Source organism: Notothenia coriiceps, unplaced genomic scaffold, assembly GCF_000735185.1.
Source record: "Notothenia coriiceps isolate Sejong01 unplaced genomic scaffold, NC01 NC01_scaffold00024667, whole genome shotgun sequence".
NCBI classification, from domain to species: Eukaryota; Metazoa; Chordata; class Actinopteri; order Perciformes; family Nototheniidae; genus Notothenia; species Notothenia coriiceps.
Genome location: NW_011357368.1, coordinates 3,847,203 through 3,868,669, shown reverse-complemented (window position 1 = coordinate 3,868,669; position 21,467 = coordinate 3,847,203). Strand labels below are relative to the sequence as shown.

Below are 21,467 nucleotides of genomic sequence, written 5' to 3'. Positions count from 1 at the left end.
CAAAGTGGATCTGACGCGGGATGGGGAGGAGAATATTTCACACTCATGGGAGTCACCTGTTGCCACCACTTACAGGCTGGCGTGAATCTAGGCTGCCATATATCAGTCACACCAGCAGAAGCCGGCGCTGCTACCTTACATGGCTGTCTGGCTCTTCATCTGCCCACTGCTGTACACAGACCCACAGCCTGCTATGATCTATTGTTTGGCTGCATATGGCATTACACTGGAGCCGAAGACAGCTGCAAGGTGTTTCATGGAGAGAAATTCTTACTAACACACTCCCGACTCAAATTCCTGGATAGCTTGATAGATTAAATGAGTGGCTTGTTATGATCTTTATTATTTTCAAGACTATCTTTAAAGTCTTTGATATGAATTCATCTTTGGTAATGGATATCGTATAATTTGATAAGTGAGCCTGTCACATTTTATCTTGTTTTAGCATGAGGCAACTTTACACAATCATAACCTGTTGTTTAGATTTTTACATTTGGAATACATTTGGAATCATATTTGGAAATATCTTTTATGACTCTGTTGACAGTAGGTTTCATTTTGTATTACAGTCAGTTGTTATCTGTGGGTGTTAATGTGTCTTGGGTTTCATACAGAAAAACAATGACACAGAAGTAATTGATGTTACCCTGACAATGATTTGTTGTGGATACTCATTCAAAAGACTGCACTTTTTTGGCAAATGTTGTTATCTTTTATCGAAATATAAATATCTCACCAAATTGTTTTATGAAGTAGTCTATATGTGGAAAGTAAGCAAGTACATTTAATAAATAACTGTACCGTTCGGAAGTATTTATATGTTTTGCTACTTCATTCATACTACCCTGCATTTCAGAGGGGACAATTGTGCTTTTCACAAAACTTGATTTATTTAGTAACTTGTTGTTCTTCAGATTATGATTTTTTTTATGTTAGCATAGAAAGGATAAATTCTAACCTATACACAGTCAAACGTAGCCTATCAAGTAGGTCGAATCAGCTCCTCCACGGCCAGCTACAGCATACATGTTAATACATAGGTCATATTAAATGTGATGATATATAAGGTATTGCAATGTAACACATTTCAACCTGCATACTATCAATTTTACTTACCAAAAGTTATACTTTAGTAATACTTCATCTGGAATTGTTTTTAATTGCAAGACTTTCACACAGTGATATTGATTTAACACTTATCTAGCCTGTGGTTTATGGAAGTTAAGATTAAATGACATTAGTGTGTGGCTTTGACCCCAAAAGTGTGCATTTTCCTTTAGTTATTTTTTATCAATTTTCTAGCATTCATTTACGCTTTGGTGAATTGGTTAATACATGTTGGAAACACATTTTGTAAACGCAGATTAATAATCAGCCCCTGAGACAGCACAGAAGTAACACATCGTTCATAGAGTTTAAACACATTGTTGGTGGCTCTGTGTCCTCAAGTCTCCAGGGCTGCACTTTGTTTGAATATATGTGTCTCTTATGAGAGTTATAAGCATAGAGGAGGTAGAGAGAGACAGATAGAGCGTACAGTACTGCTGTACCTGCCAGAGAGGTCAGGGGCTCTAACACACACACAGACTTCACATTCACTTCAAGATGTTAATCTTAATTCTCTGGTAGTATGGGTCTCACATTGTTTACCAAAAAGGGAAAGTTGTAATGTGATAACTTTAAGGCTTACCTGCTTTGAGTGGTATTGAGGGCTGTTTCTGATCAAGTAGCTTCTCTTTATCTGTCTAAATCCGCCTTTAACTCAGTGGATGATTGGCAGGTGATGTTGTAGATGAGCTGACGACCAAAGGCTCAGTGTGATGGTGGGAATACTTTCTTCTTCTTCTTCTTCGTGTGAACATCAACAGCATCTGTCTCTCGTGGGCGGCATATGAGCTCAGTCTCGTCTCAACGCCAAACTGTTAGTCCACACAGGGGGCACGAGAAGAAAAGCAGGGGCATCACAAGAGTGTTTCCCCACACGGCCCTCCCTTCTGTCTCTCCTCCTCCATCTCCTCCTATCCCCCCCCCCTCACTTATTTTCCTTACATCCCTAGGGCTCTATTTTTTGCTGGGAATCATTCTCCGACAGCGGGAGAGGAAGTGGAATTGTTTTCTGGGATCAATGGCAATTCCGCTTGGAGTAAACTTCCAGCATGCTCTTATTTACTGTGTGGTCCTTAAAGTTTACAGCTCTGTGTTCTGTGCTGTGTTCAGGACCAGACACTGCACAATTCTTACAGTGCAAGATTTTATAGCAAAGTTAACAATATATAACAATTATTTAATGAGTTTCTAACGCCATTCTGTGTTTATCCATATGTTTGTATACTCATTTTGAAGGAGAGTTCAAGCAAACAATTCTATTTATCTATTTAAATTGAGCAAACAATGAAGAAAACATACATAAACTACGTTCAAGGTTCAAGGTTTTTATTGTGTCATACGAACATAGCTACAGTGTAGTTATGACGATGAAAATCTTAGGTCACAGGCTCCTCCAACAGTGCAATACAATAAAACAGAAAAACAGAAAAAATAGTGCAAGTAATTACAAAACGAAAAATAGTGAAATAGTGCAACAAGTTATTGGAATATGATATATTAGATAAATAGTTTCTAAGTAGCAGCCAGATGAATGTTATGGATGTTGTTTCAAAAGTTCAGGTGTTTAATAGTCTTATGGCCTGTGGGATGAAACAATTAGTAGTTCAATAAGGAGAGACGTGATGTATGAAATACATGATTATTACCGGGACACATAATATGAAGGAATAGTGATTGACAGATTATAACGAGTGAATGAAATGGTGTTTGGCGATTAGGCCCCGGTTTGCAGGATGATCATTCAGGAGGGGAAAAAACGCTCCGATGAACCCCCTCGGGGTCTAGACACTGGTGGTGGTGATAAGTAGTTCGGTCCGGTCTGAAAGGAGAAGGTTTTAGCTTGGCCCTGTATTAGGAGACAGGAGGCGAAGGGGTGGAGGAGGGTTGCGCATTGACACCTGAAATGACAACTGACAGAGAGGGAAGAGCAGATTTTAAAGGGGTTAGCGGGTGCGATGATAGGCTTGTGAGAAATGGTGGGAAATGATAGCTGGGGAGTAACGCCCCCGATCACTTATTGATAGAGGAGAGAGTATTGAAGTGTAACAGCCAGAGGATATTGGTCTTCCTGATTGAACTTGTGCTGAGCTTCATATTGTTACCTTAAAAGATTTTGGTGGAAATATTGTACCAGGCTTTGTTCATCGTGTCACTCCTGCTCTAAAAGGAGCCCTCCACAAGGTCTGAAACTACTTGCTTAAGCTTAGGATGTGAACAAAGAGTTAGATCAAACTGTCATATGAGGTGTGAGTTTTAAGCCAGAACAATCTCTCTGCTCCGCAACCTGCCTGCAGATACATGTTGCATTACATAATGGAAATCTTTGGGTTTGATTTATCCTTGCTGAAGGGGCCAACGTGCATTCAAATGGCTGTAGTTATGTGTGGAGGGCACACAGTAGATATGAGAACTCACACGAACATGTACATTTACTAATGATGTGACTTTATTCATCATTTCCAACATTAGATCTGTGTTTGTTTGTCAAACTCAATCTCTTTTTTTGTATCCAAGATTTCCTTTAAAAGGAATAGTTTGACAACTTCAGAAATAGGCTGAATGTCCTGCCTGGTGTTGGATAAGAGGACTGACACCACGCTCATGTTTGTCAGTTGAAAGTGAAGGTACGGCCAGAAGCTTAGATTAGCATTAAGACTGAAAACAATCACAGTTTGAAAATGTATCCAACAATGTTTCTCTATCTTTAACCAAGCAGTTATCTTAAACTATAATCAAGTTGTATTTTTGTGTGTTAACCTTACTACCCTAAATCGAAAGGAAATTGTTTCATTTTTAGCTTACCATTTTGCCTTGTTGATAGCATCGTCGAGTCAATAAAAACTTCCATTGTGGAGAATATGGACCAAGGATATATCCCGGGTTAAATTGGAGACCTGTTGTTTTTTTGTTTTTTTACCATTGAGACAGAGCAAGGACAACTATCTACCCTGTGTCTTTGTGCCAGGGTAAGCTAATTAGCTTCGGATGGTAAATTATTTTAAATCGGTGAGTACAAACCAGTATTGTCTTAACTGCAAAGATTGATATGAGAGTGAATCTGTTGCATGAGACGAAGCAGTGAAAAGCGGTCTGCACACTTGCATCCTAGATGAGAAGTGTGCTAATCTGGACAGGAACAGTTCCTAATCCCTAGAGGAAATACGTTTCCAAACTAAAGAAGGTGTTGATCCCTTGCAGCACTGACACGCCAGTTATGAGAAGTCAACAGTGAAAAGGATACATTTCTCAAAACTTGTGTATCCCTGCGATAACAAGAAGTCATTGAGTTTAAAGTCATAAATGTGCACACAAAATATTAAACTGATGGGTCCAGTAGTATGTGTGATTATGCATCAGACAGACAGATACACACACGCAAGCGAACACATGACCCCCCACAGGCCTTTGCCTGGAGGAGGTAATAAAATATTATGAAAGTGCTGTTGTTTTTCTCAACGAGAGTCAATAAATGAACCCGATAGTATTAATTTAATTATGTTTCATTTCAGTCACCAGTAAATTGTTACTTCAGTGAATCAAAGATACCCCTCATTCTTGCCCTTTGATAAATGTTCTTCTCCCTTCTGTTCTGGTGGCCTAATCAGGGATCTGAAAGGCTAAATTCTCCTCTCCAACAACTGCTCCTTTGACCAGGCAGCAGAGAAAATGGTTGAGCGTGCAGAAAAAACAAACCAATAAGGATCTCATGACAAACCTTTCGAGATCTCTGACAAGGAGTTTGGACTCTGCAGCTCCAACCAAAAATATTGTACTTTTATTAATTTAGGTCTTTCATGCTCTTATAAAACAAAAGTGAAGACTGTCAGGGTGCTACCCCAAAGAAAAGACACACTTTTTCCTTAAGCCTCATCAAGGTTTTCAATTCATCTGTTACAATTGCCCCTGATTTCCTAGTTTCCTTAAACAAAAGCCCACTGAGCACCTAACATCCTCTCAGGCTTCAATCAGCCTTTAATGGGGTGTTTGAAGGGATGGAAAAGGAGTTGCTGATTTCTAATTACATAAAGTTTAATCTGAGGTTTCCATTGCGCAGCTCAACAGTATGGATTTAGAAGTGGAACACCATTCGCACAGAATAACAGCATGAAGTGATTTGTAACAAAGAAGTGATGTTCCACGACTTCACTTAATCCCATCACTTTCAGCTTCTCTGCGGTGCCAAGATGAGGTCTGAATGTGTGTGTGTTATGGAGAGATCAAGAGCAAGAGGGAGACAACAACTGTGTAGCGTATGTGTGCCCTGTGTGTGAGAACGTATGTGTACTTGAGTGTTTGACGGAAAAAGCCCACACTGCCAGGATGCATTAGTGTAACCCACCAAACCCGCCCGCCCGCCTGACCCCTGCCTGCTATTCTGCTCATGTCACAGACCCGTTTCAGCCCTGCCTCACTCACCTCTCAGGGAGGCCAGGCTTGATGGACACGTGCTCCTGAGCGGCCATCACTAACTCGTGTAATCTGCTTTCATGACAGCAAAATGCAGCATTACAGTGAAACTCCAGTGGGAAGAGAATCTAGAGGTTGCTTTGGTTAAAGCAAACACATACTCTACGGCAATGGTTCTCAACTGGTCTGGCCTCGGGACCCACTTTTTACTTGGTCAATAAATCGCGACCCAACATTTTGAAGCACTCAAATCTATTCAACAAAAAATCGTGCTGTAATATACGCTTTTCAGCATACAATATTCATTAAAGTGAATTACAGTGCATATATCCCTTCACAAAACTAAAGTATGCTTTTAAAAAAGGTTTATGAGATGATGGAATCAAAGCTGAACTGTATAAAAAGGCACGCATGCTGAAAACCCATCCCCAGAAGGGGGGTCTGGGGGGATTCTGGTACACTCTGAGAAGAAAATAAATAAATCTATTACTACCCGACATATTAATAATATTTTATGCCATTGTTTGTTTTNATGGATATAGCTTCTTTCTTTCACAGCAGCATTGGATCAGTTCAGTTGTGCAGTAAGCTAACGAGTACTGAAAGCTTTATTTTGTTTTGATCCAATGCTGCACAACTGAACTGATCCAATGCTGCTGTGAAAGAAAGAAGCTATATCCATGTTGGATAGAATATCCAATTTAAATTAAAAAAATAACCTTAAGGGACAACTTGAATGCTTTTTTTCTTTTTTTTCTCTTAATGCATTGCATAAAGATCGGATCGGGAAAAATCGGTATCGGCAAATTGTCAAAATCAAAAGATCGGAATCGGATCGGGAGCAAAAAAAGGTGATCGGGACATCCCTACCCACAGTTATAGTGCTAGAATTAGCAATGTTAGCGGTGTAGATTGGAGATAACTGAAGAGGGATGTTTGAGTTACTTACAGCAGAAATCAGTTTATAGAAGGAGACAGGAACACAGAAGCCAAGCAGTGACGGTTCCACCATAAACGGAGAACCAATGTTCTGAAAGGAACATCTACTGTTGAAGGAGTCTCTGAAGAGAGGGCTGTCGGACAATATGTCAGAAAAAGGTGCTGAATTTAGTAAACAGTTCATGTTCTGATGGGTTCACTTTCTAGAGAGTTGATGGTCTAAAAGGCTCGGGTTCTAAAGGGTTCAGGTTCTGATGAGTTCAGGTTCTAAAGCAGGGGTGGGGAACCTCCGGCCCCCGGGCAGTATACGGCCGGTGAGACCATTTGGTGCGGCCCTCGAGGTAATTTATAAACTCACGCAAAAAAGAGAAAAATTAAATAAAATCTAGACCGCAAAATAATTAAACAAGCGAGTGCCTGTTTTGCCAAGGTCAGGGTCCTTGAACACAACACGAGCCTAACGTGTCATCACTGAATATGTCTCGTCTGACAGGGGTGCAGTTCTGCTGGAGAGCACCAGAACGTCGCTCCGGCACTTTCACAAATTGCAGTACCCATAAGGAGCCGTACACATGCCGCAGTTTTTGCGTGGCTGTGTCTTAGTTGTAAGCCCAGTGGCGATCTGTTCATCTGTCATACTGATCATACAGTCAATAACTTTGTTGTTATTAGCATCTGGTTAGCTAGCTATGCTAACGAATATAAGAAGCTTTTTCTCCAACCAGTGAGGTAAAGGCACATCTTTATATGATCATTATAGTTATAAAATAAGAGAATAAAGTAAACAGGTATAAAATACTATATGACAGTAAAAAAAAAAGTTGTTATTAATAAACAAGAATACAGTTTGAAAGGGAGTGATTTGTAAAATATCCATAAAGAAAAATAAATCTGCTTACAGTTCTGTTTCATATGGATGTTGAGAGATCTATCCATAGATCTCCTAATGTTGCTCTCAAAGTTCACCAGATTGATGCTTTTGACTTCAACATTTAAAAAAGTGGGGGCATGGTCCCCAGGGAAGATTTTTTTTTTTTCCCTAGAGGAGGTTAGGTCCCCCCCCCCCCCCGACTTAAATCACGTCCATATGGATAGGAAACTAAATACATTTGCACACATCTTGTGTCCATATACTTTCTGTTTTGGTGGTCATGCAACACCGTGCACGTGAATGCATGCACGAGTCATGGTAAGATATCTGGATTAAGAGGTTGCTTTTTCTTTGCACAGCATGAAAGAAAGGCGAAATGAATGGGCTGTGATTTTAGTATTTTTAAGCAGAGGTCAATAATTTGTACGGCCCTCGGAGGATGTTGAAAAAATTGAAATGGCCCTTGAGAGGAAAAAGGTTCCCCACCCCTGCTTTAGAACATGTCAAACACTTTTCAAGAGAACAAATTAGTTTCCTTAATGTGTTTTACTTTCTACTGAATAAGATGAATTCATTTGTCAGTTAATGTAGTTTTTAAGTCCGTGCATTGAGATCATTTTGGAGATTGCTGAAAAATGTTCTTCAACCTTTCAGACACATAGAATAACACTATTGTACTTTATACCATAGGCTATGTAAATACTTTTCCCTCCACTGATGTCAGTCTAAACATTCCATATTAAAGGGGAAGAAAATGCATATGCAGCCATCTAATTGCCTGTGTGTTTATGAGGACAGCGCATCGTATCCTGGTCCTCTGTGAGGATCCGGAGTCTGTCAAACATGGCATATGTGCTGAGAGGTACAGATCAGTGGAGGAATGTTTAAATCAACCCTGCCCCCTGTTGTTCCCGGCCTGTGGATGAACTGCAGGCTGCTGGCAACCAGCTAGTGTTGGAAGGTCAGTTTTTAAATTCATCGACGAAAGTATACATTTCATTTGGTCATTTGTTTACTTCTGGCATCATGATATATCTCAAATATATTATACAGTATATACTCTATGATTTTGTGAAAGATATAACTCTGAAACCTTCCTCCACATGCCAGTTTACAGCAATACAAACATAGCTTAATGATCCTATAAAAACCTTCCAAGTGCCTAAGGTGCTACCACAGTCCCGACCAGAGTCACTGCGATCTAAGGCAACACTGAGCATCACAGCAGGATTCATTGTTTTGTTGCAGGGTGGGGGAAAAACCCACATAATGTATTCCTGTTGCTCTGCAGTGAGTCACAGCAGCAGCCGGGCTCAAGTCAGTGTCATCTGACTGGAAATTATAATCCAGCCACGTTAAAAGTGAGTCTGGTCAACTTTGATACGACACTGAATTTGTGAAATGATTGTACAGTAGTTTTGGAGTCTGCTTACTGGCATGGTTATTCATAATGACTCTCAATCACTTATCTTAGATTGTTGTTCCCTGGGACTCTAAATCTTATCCACAGGACACACAAACGCACAGAGGGCCTCAGATATAACGTCAAAGACAAATGACTCAATACACAATTTGCGCACTTCACCATTTTGAATTCCGTAGAACCAGATTGTCCATTACTCTGCCACAGAGATTATAAACAAATATGACAGCCATGATGGTCACCAGGCAGAGCAGAGTGCTCAGCAAAGGGCACAATGCATCCCAGTAAATCCATGGTTATTGCCACAGGACACACAGGAGCACAGGTGTCAGACGGCCCACAGTGGAAGGTGCTTTGTACAGCAAAGGAGTTCACTGGGATGTCTCGGCTGTGACCTCGCTGCCCCCCCCCCCTGCCTCCCACACTACTTTTAATACCGTGTTCCTTTTGTCCTTCGAAAATCATATTGTTTGAGATTGCTTCCTCTGAGAACAGGAAGTGGCCGTTGAGGGGGGATGACAGAGACTGGTTTGAATTAGCATATTTTATCAACTTTTCTCAGTAAAGAAAAGCACCATTTATACCATACTGTGTAGGCTACATACCATGGTACATACTATTGTGTTTACTGTACTACATAACTATACCAATGGTAGAGAGCAAGTACATTTCCTCAAGTAGCTTCAGTGTTATTGGTACTTAGGATAAACCCTACTGAATAATTAAACAAATGCATTCAACTCCTGTTAGTGAAGTGTCATATTTTAAAAGCTATAGTGCTTTAAGTAAAAGATGAAGTGATGACCATCTACAGCATTAAATAGCTACTTGTTAATGCATTTGACAAAATAATAATAATATGACTCCTTTCAAGGCGTCCATTGTGGAGTTTTATTTGAGATGCTTTATTTGAATTAAATGTAGGACTTTTTAATTGCCGCACATTACATTTACATAGTGGTAATGCTTTGGATCTGACAGTGACAGATCAGCAAACTCTCACCTCTCCTCATCTTTCACATTTTACAAATCAGGGAATAGATACCAAATGAAGACATTGTTTTACAAAAGTAGTTTTAGTTTAGTTTAGTTCAATCTAGATTATTTTGATTTTCCAACTGTATTCTGCAGCAAGCTAGTCATGACACACATACAAATTAGGGTGTATCACAAAGTTCAACTTTGAAAGAGTCCAGGGGGAGATGTATTGTTAGCAGGGTCTGCACAGGTGAGGAAAGCCTGGTGTCAGTGTCTGCTGATAACAACCAGGCTTGTGTGTAATGTGTGCCTCCTGCTATTGTGCTGCCTGGACTCTCACTCCCTTCCTCCTTCAGCTCTCTGCCTGTTTGTGATTTACGTTCAAATAAAGATCATCAGCTTTATCCTAGGAGGGCTTTGAGCCAGTTCCCGGAGTGAGACAAGGACCCGCTTCACTAACTCACAATCCAACATGGTTTCCAACTATGACCAGTGTGACGTTAGCGTGTGAAGGAATATGCTGGAAAACAAATGGCAGACCAAACTTTCCTGAGCTACGCACTAGCCCATCAGCCACGGCGTTGATAGAGGTTGAACATTTCCTCTCGCAAATGTTATGATTTAATCCAATACGGTAATAATAAGGAAACAGTCTAAATGGCAGATAAGTATTTAAGAATGTCATAGACTTGCTTTGTTACCCTTCTTTCCATGCTTCACAGATAAAGAGCACAACGTTTTGATTTTCCATCTCATTGCCATATATATACTTGATAGAGACACCAAGAGGGGGGGGGGGGGGAGACAGACTGAGGGTCATAGACCATCTCTCTCTCACACATAACTAGTGTCATCGTCAGCCACAGTGGACAGTGGACTATGCAATGGGAATAACTTATTATGGAAACAACTGCTCATGGATAACAATGGGCGGTAGATGAGAGGTGGTAAGAGAGAATATTAACTCCCTGTTTGGTGTTTTTTACTCTGTGATTGTTGCGATTATACTGTATATCCTACCTGACCATTAAAATAACAGTTTATCTTTTTAACACGCAGCGTTTGAAGAATGTATACGTTTTTTATAACCTTGCCAAGTAGGGCACTAAATTGAGACGTAATACGTGTTGGAAAAACCTGTCAAAGTTTACTTTCAGCCGTTTTACAGTGTTATAACTCATTTAACTTTGAAGTCTAATTGCATTATAAAAGCTGGCAGTAGGCGACAGTACATCGTGCATTTAGAAGTCGGAGGTCACCCCTCAATGGAGTTAGATGGCTTTTCTTAACCCCTCAATGATGGGGTCACTCATTGCACACATAAAGCTGTCTTGTGAACTTCCTTATAGGGTAATTCTTGACTGAGGCTCGCCAGCCTGTCACTGCCATGTTTGGGTCTAACCTAAACTCTAACTAATGCTGCAGGTGAAAGCACACAGTGTATAGATGGAGAGATCAGATTGACGCTCTCAGATGGAATACATCATGTCTGAGGTTTTCATTAGCGGAAAGGAAAGGACATCATGGCTGCAGTTCTGTTGTCGTGAGTGAACTCTGCTGGTCAGGGACCACAGGCAAAATAGAAACCATGCAGCTCAGGCCGGTCACTCACAGCATTGAAAGGACAAAGTCTCCTAGCTTTGACTTGCCCCGCGGTGGCTTGTTATCCTCTCAATCTGACTATCATGCATAATTTGGAGTTAGGGTATGTAAACACATATTGTATAATATTAAGATATTCTTTTAAAACATCCTCATTATTTACTTTTGCATGACTCCTGAACTTCCTCTGGCTCGCTCATGGGAAAATGGGTGTTCTCATGCCACTGTGTCCAGTCCTCTAGCAATTCACAGACGGAGGAGCTATTTTTATGCACATTATGCCACCCATACACACACGCAAACACACACACACACACACACACACACACACACACACACACACACACACACACACACACACATAGAGTATACAGAGAAGCTGTCTGACTGATTGTATTTTTTTCTCATTTCTCATTTCCCCCCCTCTCTCTTATGTCCATTCTCCACCTCAGGAACTTCACTTCTTCACCTCTATTGCACTTTTCTTTAGCTCTTCCTCTCCTCCATCTCCAGTCTTTGTGTCTCAGGTGTGTGCTAAGGCCTGTGAGCAGTGATGGGGGATTGGAGTCTCCTGGGGAATTTCCTAGAGGAGGTCCAGGAACACTCCACCTCGGTCGGGAAGGTCTGGCTCACCGTCCTCTTCATCTTCCGCATCCTGGTCCTTGGCACGGCGGCTGAGTCCTCCTGGGGCGACGAGCAGAGCGACTTCCTGTGTGACACCCAGCAGCCCGGTTGCACCAACGTGTGTTATGACAGCGCCTTTCCCATTGCCCACATACGCTACTGGGTGCTGCAGATTGTTTTCGTCTCCACGCCATCCCTCATCTACATGGGCCATGCCATGCACATTGTCCGCAGAGAGGAGAAGCTGCGGAGGAAGGAACAGGAGGAGAGAGGGGATAGTGAAGAAGACCTGGAGGAGGAGAAGGAGTACCTGCAGCGGAAAGAGACCGGAAAAATGTCTTCTGAGGGGACTGTCCCTTTCCGCCTGAAAGGAGCGCTGCTGCAGACTTACATCCTGAGCATCTTGATCCGCACAGTGATGGAGGTGACATTTATCGTGGTGCAGTACAGGATATACGGGGTGTTCCTCAGGGCCCTGTACCTGTGCGAGACCTGGCCCTGCCCCAACCCCGTCAACTGCTACATGTCCCGTCCCACAGAAAAGAACGTCTTTATCATCTTCATGCTGGTGGTGGCCGGTGTGTCTCTGCTGCTGTCTGTGTTGGAGCTCTACCACCTTGCTTGGAAAAGCAGCAGGAGGTGTTTACGCAACAAGAGGCTGAAGAAGAGAAAACACAGAGCTGTGACGGTGTCTGCGTCTCTGGAGCCCAACAGCCCACCTCTGCCCTCGGCCTCCTGCACCCCACCCCCTGACTTCAGCCAGTGTCTGGCAGCCAATGGCTCAATGAACCCCTTGACCTCTATGGCCTCTCATCCCTTCAACAACAGGATGGCGCTGCAGCAGAACTCAGTCAACTTGGCCACAGAGCGGCATCACAGCTGCGACAACATGGAGGACGAGGAAGACTTTCTGAGGATGAGATACGACCACATGCCCACAGAGCTGCCAAACAGCTGCGCACCATCACCTCTGCTGCACTCCGGCTGCATGAAGGACAAACGCCGCCTGAGCAAGACCAGCGGGAGCAGCGGCCGGGCTCGACAGGACGATCTGTCCGTTTAGCCGGGGAGAGGAGGGGGATTTGACTTTCAGAACCAAAGAGAAGGGACAAGAAGATCCGTTTAGGAGGATACAAGTGTCATTGCTGAGTGAAGGGGTCAGAATGTGAACACAACCTAATTATGCAAAATCTGGCATTGAAGCCTGCAACTTGACTACAGAGAATGGGCTAAATGTTCACTGTAGACCCTGAGATATGTGTGTGCACTATGTGATCTTTACATGTGTAAGCTCTGAGAGCAGATAGTATTTGTGAACCGATCTTTCCCAGTGTTAGAAAAACTAAAAACCAAACTGCAAAATAATTTTGAAAAGAGAACAGGGTTAACAGGTGTGATACCTGTCTAATGCACATTTTATATTTTTGTTAAAATCCAAAAACATAAGGAGAGGAAAATATGTATAAGTGAGAATGACATGTCTGGACGTGAGATGACTTAGGGAAACCATTTCATTGGAATGAGAAATATGATACAAATCTTAACTATTTAATTAATTACAACATTGTTTTTCTCTCCAACTGCAAAAAATTGAGACGCATAGAGAAAACAGGGAGTTAATATGCAATAAACTGTGAAGCTTGCCAATACATACTCTAAATTGGATGGTTTTCATCCAGGGCATATGCAGTGCCTTAAGAAGTTTGAAAACATTTTTATTTTATTTGTTTTCATACACCAAGTTTTTATGTATATTTTATTTTTCCAAAAGCCAAAGCAGGCTGTAAATTCAGATTAAGCCATATTTTGACTTGCTAACCTGATTGCACTACACCCGGGTCAAGTAAAGTAAACTGTAAACTAAGAATAATCACCTAACATTATAAATGAATTTTTAATTCAAACTGTGTTCATTGTGTGCGTTGTGACAGGATCATCTGTGTGCAGAATGTAGCCTGATTTCTTTTGAGAGAGATCCAGGGGAGAAAGAGCTCTTGTCTGAATGTTGTTATGAGGAGATCTGGCCACTGGGTGGAAACATTGCACGTTTTTCTGTTTCTGTCCTGGAGCCATTGTGTAAATAGCGATTTTTTTTTCAGATGCAAAATGTATGTTTTAGTTGATATCTTCAAATGTATTCGATTACATTTGCTGTGTCTCTTTCTTATTTTATGTATCATAATTGTTTAGGTTTTTTGTCACAGCAATTTGAAAATGAACATCCACTGCAACTGGGGGTTTAACCCATCTCCTACAACAACCAACCACAGACATTGTTTTGGTTTTTCCACAGAGACTTTTATGCAATAAACATCATCACTATCCATTATAAATCAATAAACCATCAACTGTACAATCTACACTTGTGTCCCCGGATGTGGTAATTAAAGTTTTTCTTAGATCTCTCTGCAACATCAACATAAATAAATCTGTTTTGCAAAATCAGAGAAAAGTGTACTTGATAAGGTGCAAGACCAGCTTGCACCATTTTAAAACCTTCATAAATATAGAAAAGATTAAACTAAATAACAAGTGGAAAGGAAGAAGAGGATGAAGCAGTCACTTTTTGATTAGCCACTTGCATGTTCTAGTGAGTCTGTTCTCAACAAAAAAAAACTACAAGACACAGACTGGAGAGGATGTGCAGTATTAACACAAACGAAGACTGTCTCGTTATCTCTGCCAGGAAACTGAGCACTAATATCCAAATTGGAAAGTCAATCAAAATGTCTCTAAGTTTAGGCAGAAAAATCTATTTTCACGTATATTAAGTCTTTGATATTGATACAGTGACAAATCAAATCAAATCAGGTTTTATTTATATAGCACATTTAAAAGCGATTTTTGGTCGAGCCAAAGTGCTGCACATGTAATAAAAACACTACAATCACAATAAGACACAATAATTTACAACAGAAATATTTTTTTTAAAAACACAGGGAATAGTCAGGTGTCATGTCTCTGACTAGAAGGCCAGAGAGAAGAAGTGTGTCTTTAGTGATGATTTAAAAAGTGTCTGGGCCAACCTCACATGGAGGGGCAGACTATTCCAGAGCCTGGGGCCAGCTGCTGTAATAAATAGCTACATATGTTTTGAGTCAGAGTAACATATCAAAAATAGGTATATATTATGGTAGGCCTACATTATGAAATATGGGCAACCATGGTGGAATGTAACTAAGAACTTTACTCAAAAAATACAGCATACTTGTACTTTACTTGAGTATTTTCTCTTCATGCTTATTCATACTTTTACTCCATTACATTATGTAGGCAGATGTTGTACTTTAGAATCCACAACATTTATTTTACAACTTCAGTTACAAACTACTTCTCAGATTAAGGTTATTAATAAAAAACAAAAATCAATGTATATGTTATTATAGTTTAAGCAATCCACCATTATTTGAAGTAAACCCAACCTTAACCAAGTGCAACAATTAAGTGATGAACACATTAATGCATCCTTAATTTTAATAAAATATTATCAATAAATGTGATTCAAAAATGGGGAATTCTGCATTACATTTATTGATCGCCATAGGGAATTTCAGGTGTCTTACAGTAACAGAAATAAGCGTAAACACGGAATAGGACAGATATGAATTCACATAAGCAGAACAATTATAATAATAATAATAATAATAATAATAATAATAACAATAACAATAATGATAGATATAGCAGTAGAAACAAAGACATATAATAATACAAATATAAAATGACTAGGCTATGTATTTAAAAAGTGACAGTATAAGTGTGTTTTACATATACAGGTATGTATAGTTTTGGGATTGTTAAATATATATACAAGTCAATGTTGGTACCTTAAATATATGTTATGCTAATACTTTTAAAAGATCTTGAATGCAACACTTGTGAAGTGCTGACACACGGGAGGGCCTGTAGGGGGCATTAGCCCGCTTTGATGCATTCCTGCACTGTAAAGGGTCAGAGTGAGAGGTGTATGTCGGGAAATGTAGTTCTGTCTTCGCAGCTCTTACCTTCACTTTCATTGTACAATGGCATTGGCTCCCCTACAGTTCCCGACATGTCCTTTGGTTTGAAACTTGGGGAAGACCTGCCGAATCACAAGTGAATATATAATTTACTGAACACTGTTTCTATCGAGATAAAGCAGCAGAACCTCGCCTCAGAAAGTAAGTAGATAGTTAGCTTCGTTGCAACGGTTATGAGCTAGCTAGGATGACAGTTGAGATGGAGGTCAAACTTCCCGTTATCACGATATGTAACTAGCTCGTGTTGAAACGTTCGCCGGTTTTTTCTTACCGTGCTTCATCACGAAGACACAAATTCATCCATTTGTGTTGGCTAGCTCAGGATACCACTACTGAGCTTACAGGATTTAGTATTGTAATGGCATTAACTGGATAATTTCAACGTAATAAATAATGTTTGTAGTGGTGCTACAAGCAAGTTACTACATACCTTAGACTAGAGCCACAACGATTACTCGTCTAAACATAATCGTTTCAGTCGAAATACCCCTGTGGTTCCAGCCTCTCAGATTTGAAGGTTGGTTGCTTTTATCCGCTTTTTTTAATTAAATGTATTACTACATTTCTGAAATTGTGTGGAGAATGTGCTTACAATCTAGACCAATATGCAATGATTAACACTAGAAGTTGCTTTGTGAGCTGGGTGGATATGACAGTACACGATGTGCATGATATAATTGTATTTGGAGGTGATATCATTGTTGAAAATGCATGTGTGGTTAATTCAGACATTGAACAAAGTGTCTGTTTTGTTCACAGCGCAGCCATGAGGAATCTTTGGACCAAAGCAGGTGTTTTTGGTTCGGTGTCGATGGCGTTTGGTTCCATGCTGTGGTCACAGAAAAATCCTGACTCGGACCAGGCCAGTTCCCCCTCTGGTGAAACGGATCCCAGTTCTTTATACGAACTAAAGCTGGTCCAAGTCCTGTTCCGACATGGTGCTCGAACGCCGCTCAAGTCAATTCCTGATGTGATGGAGGTAAATCTCTTTCTTATTTAGCACTCGTGGCTACAAAAAAAGATGTAATGTCACATAAAATCTTAATATATAATACTAATTATTTCTCTGGACACAATTGTCTGTCCTAAGGCCCAATGGGTGCCAACGCTCTTGGAGCCTCCAGCACACACCCAGATCAAATATGAGGTGACGGATCTTGACGGTGGCCCCAGGCCCCCGGCTCCTGTAGAAGACAGCTATCGGAAAAACATCCTGAGCGTGAGTAATCAGAATACCTTTATTAGTCCCACAGAGGGGAAATGTACGTTTTTACAGTAGAAAAAGAGTCACAGACAGCTTAATGTTACACATGTAACATGCATTAAAAAGTGTTCAAGTAAAAAAAAAAAAAAAAAAGTTATGATATAATAAAATAAAAAAAGTTACACAACTTACAAAATACACATCCTGTAACAGTTCTTAGGATTTAGGCGCTCCCTGTGGAGGAATGCTTAGGAACAAGTTCAGGTGCTGCAACTTGGCTTGTACCTATGTGAGGATAATAGCCCAACACATTTCCACAGCTGACATTTAGACCTGTAATAGCTAGCTCATTTAGTTTAGGTGTGCCTGTTCCAAGGTGTTAACCGTGTTCAAATACGTTTTCCTAAACACTTACTGAGACAAAGAGCTACGTCTGAGCTTTCTCTGCAACACAATTTAGTGTCTGCTTTGGTGAATGCCTATTGTTTTTATGTGGCTCTGTATAATCAGCTTCTGACAAGTGATTGTGTATTAAATACTTTTTATACTATGTGTATTTCAATGTCCTACCCCTAGATGTGAAGAAACTTGTGGATTCAGTATTCTTTCTCCATCTAGTGGCCACTAGGATTCATTACCAAGCTGCACAGATGACATTAAAGCGAGTTCATTCATTAAACTCCTCTCTGTTACGCTGCTGGACTGTGTGTAGAGCCTCCCAGTGAGATGTGTGTGCCAGCCACTGTGTCCATATAAATGACCGTTTCCTGTGCTGAGTTAGCTCCTTTGCTAAAGAGGTTTACTGCACTGGATTTAGCTTAGCAAACTAAATCCCACAAAATGGACTCGGGCCATCCTTGTACCACATTCTCTCTGAATTCCTGCATGCGATCGCAGGTGTGTGTTTGTTAGGCCACATCTGTGAGATAAACCTGGTCGTGTTTGTCGCTCTTTGCAGGGTGGCTCGTTCTCCGGTCAGCTGACCACCGTGGGCATGCAGCAGCTGTACGAGCTGGGCAAGAGGCTGAGGACGAGATACGTAGAACAGAGCTCCTTCCTCAGCTCCACCTTTAACCCAGCTGAGGTCTAGTAAGTGTTGCAAATCATGAAGGATAGCAAGGATATAAACACTTTCCTGTACACTGTGGAGTGCAGTTTAAAAGAATATCCGTCTAAATGGCTGCCGTCCATGACCAGTTTTTTCCATTTTTAGTGTACGCTCTACTAATATTGTGAGGACCATTGAATCTGCCAAGTGCCTGGTAGCAGGGCTGTTCCAGCAAAAAGAAAAAGGTAGGGTAAAAATCCATATGAGCATTATGTCATTTTTCTATTCTGCTACTTATCTAATGTGTTTGTGAAATGTTGTCTTCTACTTAAAGAAATTGTGCCTATATTCACAACGGCGTCAGAATCTGAAATCTTGTATCCTAACTACCACGGATGCAAGCTGCTGAAAATCCTCGCCAGGTTTGTAGACAACATTTTTATTCCAGGCATCGAGCATCCTTTGCACTCGCTGTCCCAAAACTGGACTCTAGCAAGATAAATGTGTTGTGCAAAATTATTAGGCGAGTGGAGATGCCTGTGACACGTTGTCATGGTGTGTCTGTGTTTTGTGGCTGACACTGTGTGTTCTGTGCAGCCACCGCTGGGCAGAGTCATCCACTCTGCCAGACATCGCAGCCGACCTGCAGAGCATCCAGAGCGCGCTGGGCATCGCCGCTCACCAGCACATCGACTTCATCCTCATTAGGGACGACATGGTTGCCAGAGAGGTGACACCGCTGCATCCTGATTCGCATGACTTTTATTAGGTCTCACCACAAGCTATCCGAATACTATATGATTATTATGAAGACATGGCCTGCATGGAGGTGGCCACCCAGCGTGATGCTAGTTATGCAAAGCGTAACTCAACAACAGCGTTCATCTGGGTCAAGACATTTTAACAAGCTAAGATACCAGATTCAGCATGATTTGAGTTTGAGCAGTTATGGTGTTTACTAATGAAGATATAAGGAGAAAATGAATTCTTAAAAATTAATTAACGGGTGATGGACTACATTTCTATTTCCATTTCCCATATCGGACGTCAGAGGGGCATTTTGATTTTCAAATGAGCTTCTCTCGATGAAAATGACCGCGTGGGTGGCTTTACTTTATTCCCTTTTATGAATGTACTGATCAATTTTCCCCCTCAACAGCCAAAGCAAAACACTGAAGCCCTAACTAACAGTTTGTCTTATTTTATGTTCAAATCCACTTAATATCAGTTACAACTCATTCAAACTATCAGCCGTAACTAAAGCAGCACATTTTACAGTCAATCTATACTCCACTTAAACAGAAAACAAAGCCTCTGAGGGATTTGACTGTCGCAGCTTAAACATTACTTTAAGTCCCCATCGATAGACATGTTGGAAGTTCCCTTCCTGTAGTTTGTGTTGCTCACTGCATCAGTAATATCTGACTGTGTCCTGTCTCTGCACATTAACAGACGCACGGGCTGCCCTGCCCATCAGTGCTGGACTCCTGGAGAACCAAAGTGGAGCAGAGAGCTGTGGACATGATCTGCCATGTGTATGAACCCAGCAAGAGGTACACCATTAGGATTTAGAATGAAGGCTTTCAAAGGGAAAAGACCTCCACACAGTTTCAGGGGATGCACCTATTTTCAAGCTCTGTCTAAGAAGGCCACAGTCCTGGAAAACCATTTGTTTTGAGTTCCCCTTTATTTCTGTTTTTTGCAGGGAGAACTTGCAGCTGTGTGTGGGACCCCTCATGCATAAAATGTTAGCCAACATTGAGGGCAAACTACAGGGCACCTCGTCCGAGCCAAAAAGGTTAGACACCGTTTTGTTTCCCATGCTTCTTTGTGTTCTTCAAATGACCCACTTTAAATTCCTCCTCTCTCAAACAGGAAGCTGTTCTTGTACTCTGCCCATGACACCACTTTGATTCCCTGTTTGATGGCTCTGGGAATCTTTGACATGAAGTGGCCACCATACGCCGCTGACATCACTGTGGAGCTGCACCAACACCGGCAGACCAACAAGCCCTTTGTTAAAGTTTCATACATAGACCAGGTAGGGGCGGAGAATGTGTCTATACGTTTATTTGATAAGCTGTTGCATTTCTTCCTATCGTTAACTCTAAATTGCTTATCTTTCTGCAGGATCAACTAATACCAGGCTGTAGTGGAGTGTACTGCCCACTGGATGAGTTTAAACAGATCCTCTCATCATACTCGCTGAGCTCTGACCTCTACCAATCCCTTTGTAATAGCAAAGAGGACTCAACCAAACCATAAACCTTCAACCAACTGTAACACTGTGCTACTCACAATACAGTTATCACACATCATGATTTTCTTCATTTAAATCCTCCATTCTCACTCCTGCCACCATGGAAAACCTTCTTGGGTGTTCAATTCCTTTTACATTAACAGTTTACATAACAATAAAAAGTATTACTCTCCTCTTTTGTTGCCATGGCAGTAAAGTGTTCAATATAGGTAGATTCATTTAATGGATATGGCATATTGACAATTGTAAGTGCTAAACCATTTTTTGTTCAGTTCAAATTTGCATTCACTTAATCTGATTGGTTTGAGAATAAAAGGCACACTATTTTAAATATTTTTACCAAAGTAAGCCCTACTCACTATCGTCATTAATCTTTAAAGGCAGATGACAGAAACATTCATTTCTCAAAAGTGTTTGCTAGATCAGCAGAACACTAAACCAGGAGAAATTGTGCATTTGTTATGGACCGTTTCAGCTGTGGATTAATGTAAATGTGCTATTCCACGGAGTATTTAATGCATGTACACGAGGTAACACTCCTGTATGTGTAATATAGTTTTTAGACAACATGGGAATGATATGGTACAGAGGAATAAACTATATCAGGGTTGCTTACACAGTAGGATATATTGTTTGTTTAGTTAGTTGCAGATTTGTTGAAAAGGGAAACATACAGATAACTATCAGCCTTAGAAGTTCAAACCGTTCATGACCATGTAGAATCTGCAGAAATTGAATAGTTATGCTACTGTGTGTTTAAAGAGTGAAACATTAGTTTGCCTTCTTGCTGGGATGTGGTGATACCATCAGAACACAGTATAATGTATGCATGAATACGTGCCCATTATACTGTATAGACCTGTGTTAAAATAACACACATTGTAACTCATCAGCGGGAGTTTCCCGTGACCTGCTGCTCGAAATATAAAGCTTTGGATTTGCGAATAACCAATAAAGATTTTGATCAATGAACGTCTCTTTTTTT

At 40.8% G+C, this 21,467-nt stretch overlaps 2 protein-coding genes across 3 annotated transcripts; both read left to right on the top strand.

The window, feature by feature from the left end:
* The first annotated feature begins 11,542 nt into the window (after positions 1-11,542).
* gja5a (gap junction protein, alpha 5a) lies at positions 11,543-14,299 on the top strand. The gene has a single exon (XM_010782485.1). The coding sequence runs from the start codon at positions 11,881-11,883 to the stop codon at positions 13,012-13,014; it is 1,134 nt and encodes a 377-aa protein (XP_010780787.1). The 5' UTR covers positions 11,543-11,880; the 3' UTR covers positions 13,015-14,299.
* A 1,647-nt stretch (positions 14,300-15,946) lies between these two features.
* On the top strand, positions 15,947-21,454 carry acp6 (acid phosphatase 6, lysophosphatidic). 2 transcript variants are annotated; one of them, XM_010782483.1, is made up of 11 exons: positions 15,947-16,111; positions 16,730-16,949; positions 17,061-17,189; positions 18,133-18,263; positions 18,388-18,467; positions 18,557-18,644; positions 18,820-18,952; positions 19,675-19,775; positions 19,928-20,020; positions 20,098-20,263; positions 20,353-21,454. In XM_010782483.1, the coding sequence occupies exons 2-11, from the start codon at positions 16,737-16,739 to the stop codon at positions 20,485-20,487; spliced, it is 1,269 nt and encodes a 422-aa protein (XP_010780785.1). In that variant the 5' UTR covers positions 15,947-16,111; positions 16,730-16,736; the 3' UTR covers positions 20,488-21,454. The 2 variants fall into 2 exon arrangements, with proteins under 2 accessions (XP_010780785.1, XP_010780786.1); XM_010782484.1 differs by lacking the exon at positions 15,947-16,111 and adding an exon at positions 16,271-16,487.
* The last annotated feature ends 13 nt before the right edge of the window (positions 21,455-21,467 follow it).

What these genes read in the sequence shown, in the direction of transcription:
- acp6 (XM_010782483.1), top strand. Translation starts at nt 16,737, where the DNA reads ATGAGGAATCTTTGGACCAAAGCAGGTGTTTTTGGTTCGGTGTCGATG. An exon ending in TTTAACCCAGCTGAGGTCTA is followed by an intron (nt 18,264 to 18,387) that starts GTAAGTGTTGCA and finishes TTCCATTTTTAG; the next exon opens with TGTACGCTCTACTAATATTG. An exon ending in ACGACATGGTTGCCAGAGAG is followed by an intron (nt 18,953 to 19,674) that starts GTGACACCGCTG and finishes GCACATTAACAG; the next exon opens with ACGCACGGGCTGCCCTGCCC.
- gja5a (XM_010782485.1), top strand. Translation starts at nt 11,881, where the DNA reads ATGGGGGATTGGAGTCTCCTGGGGAATTTCCTAGAGGAGGTCCAGGAA.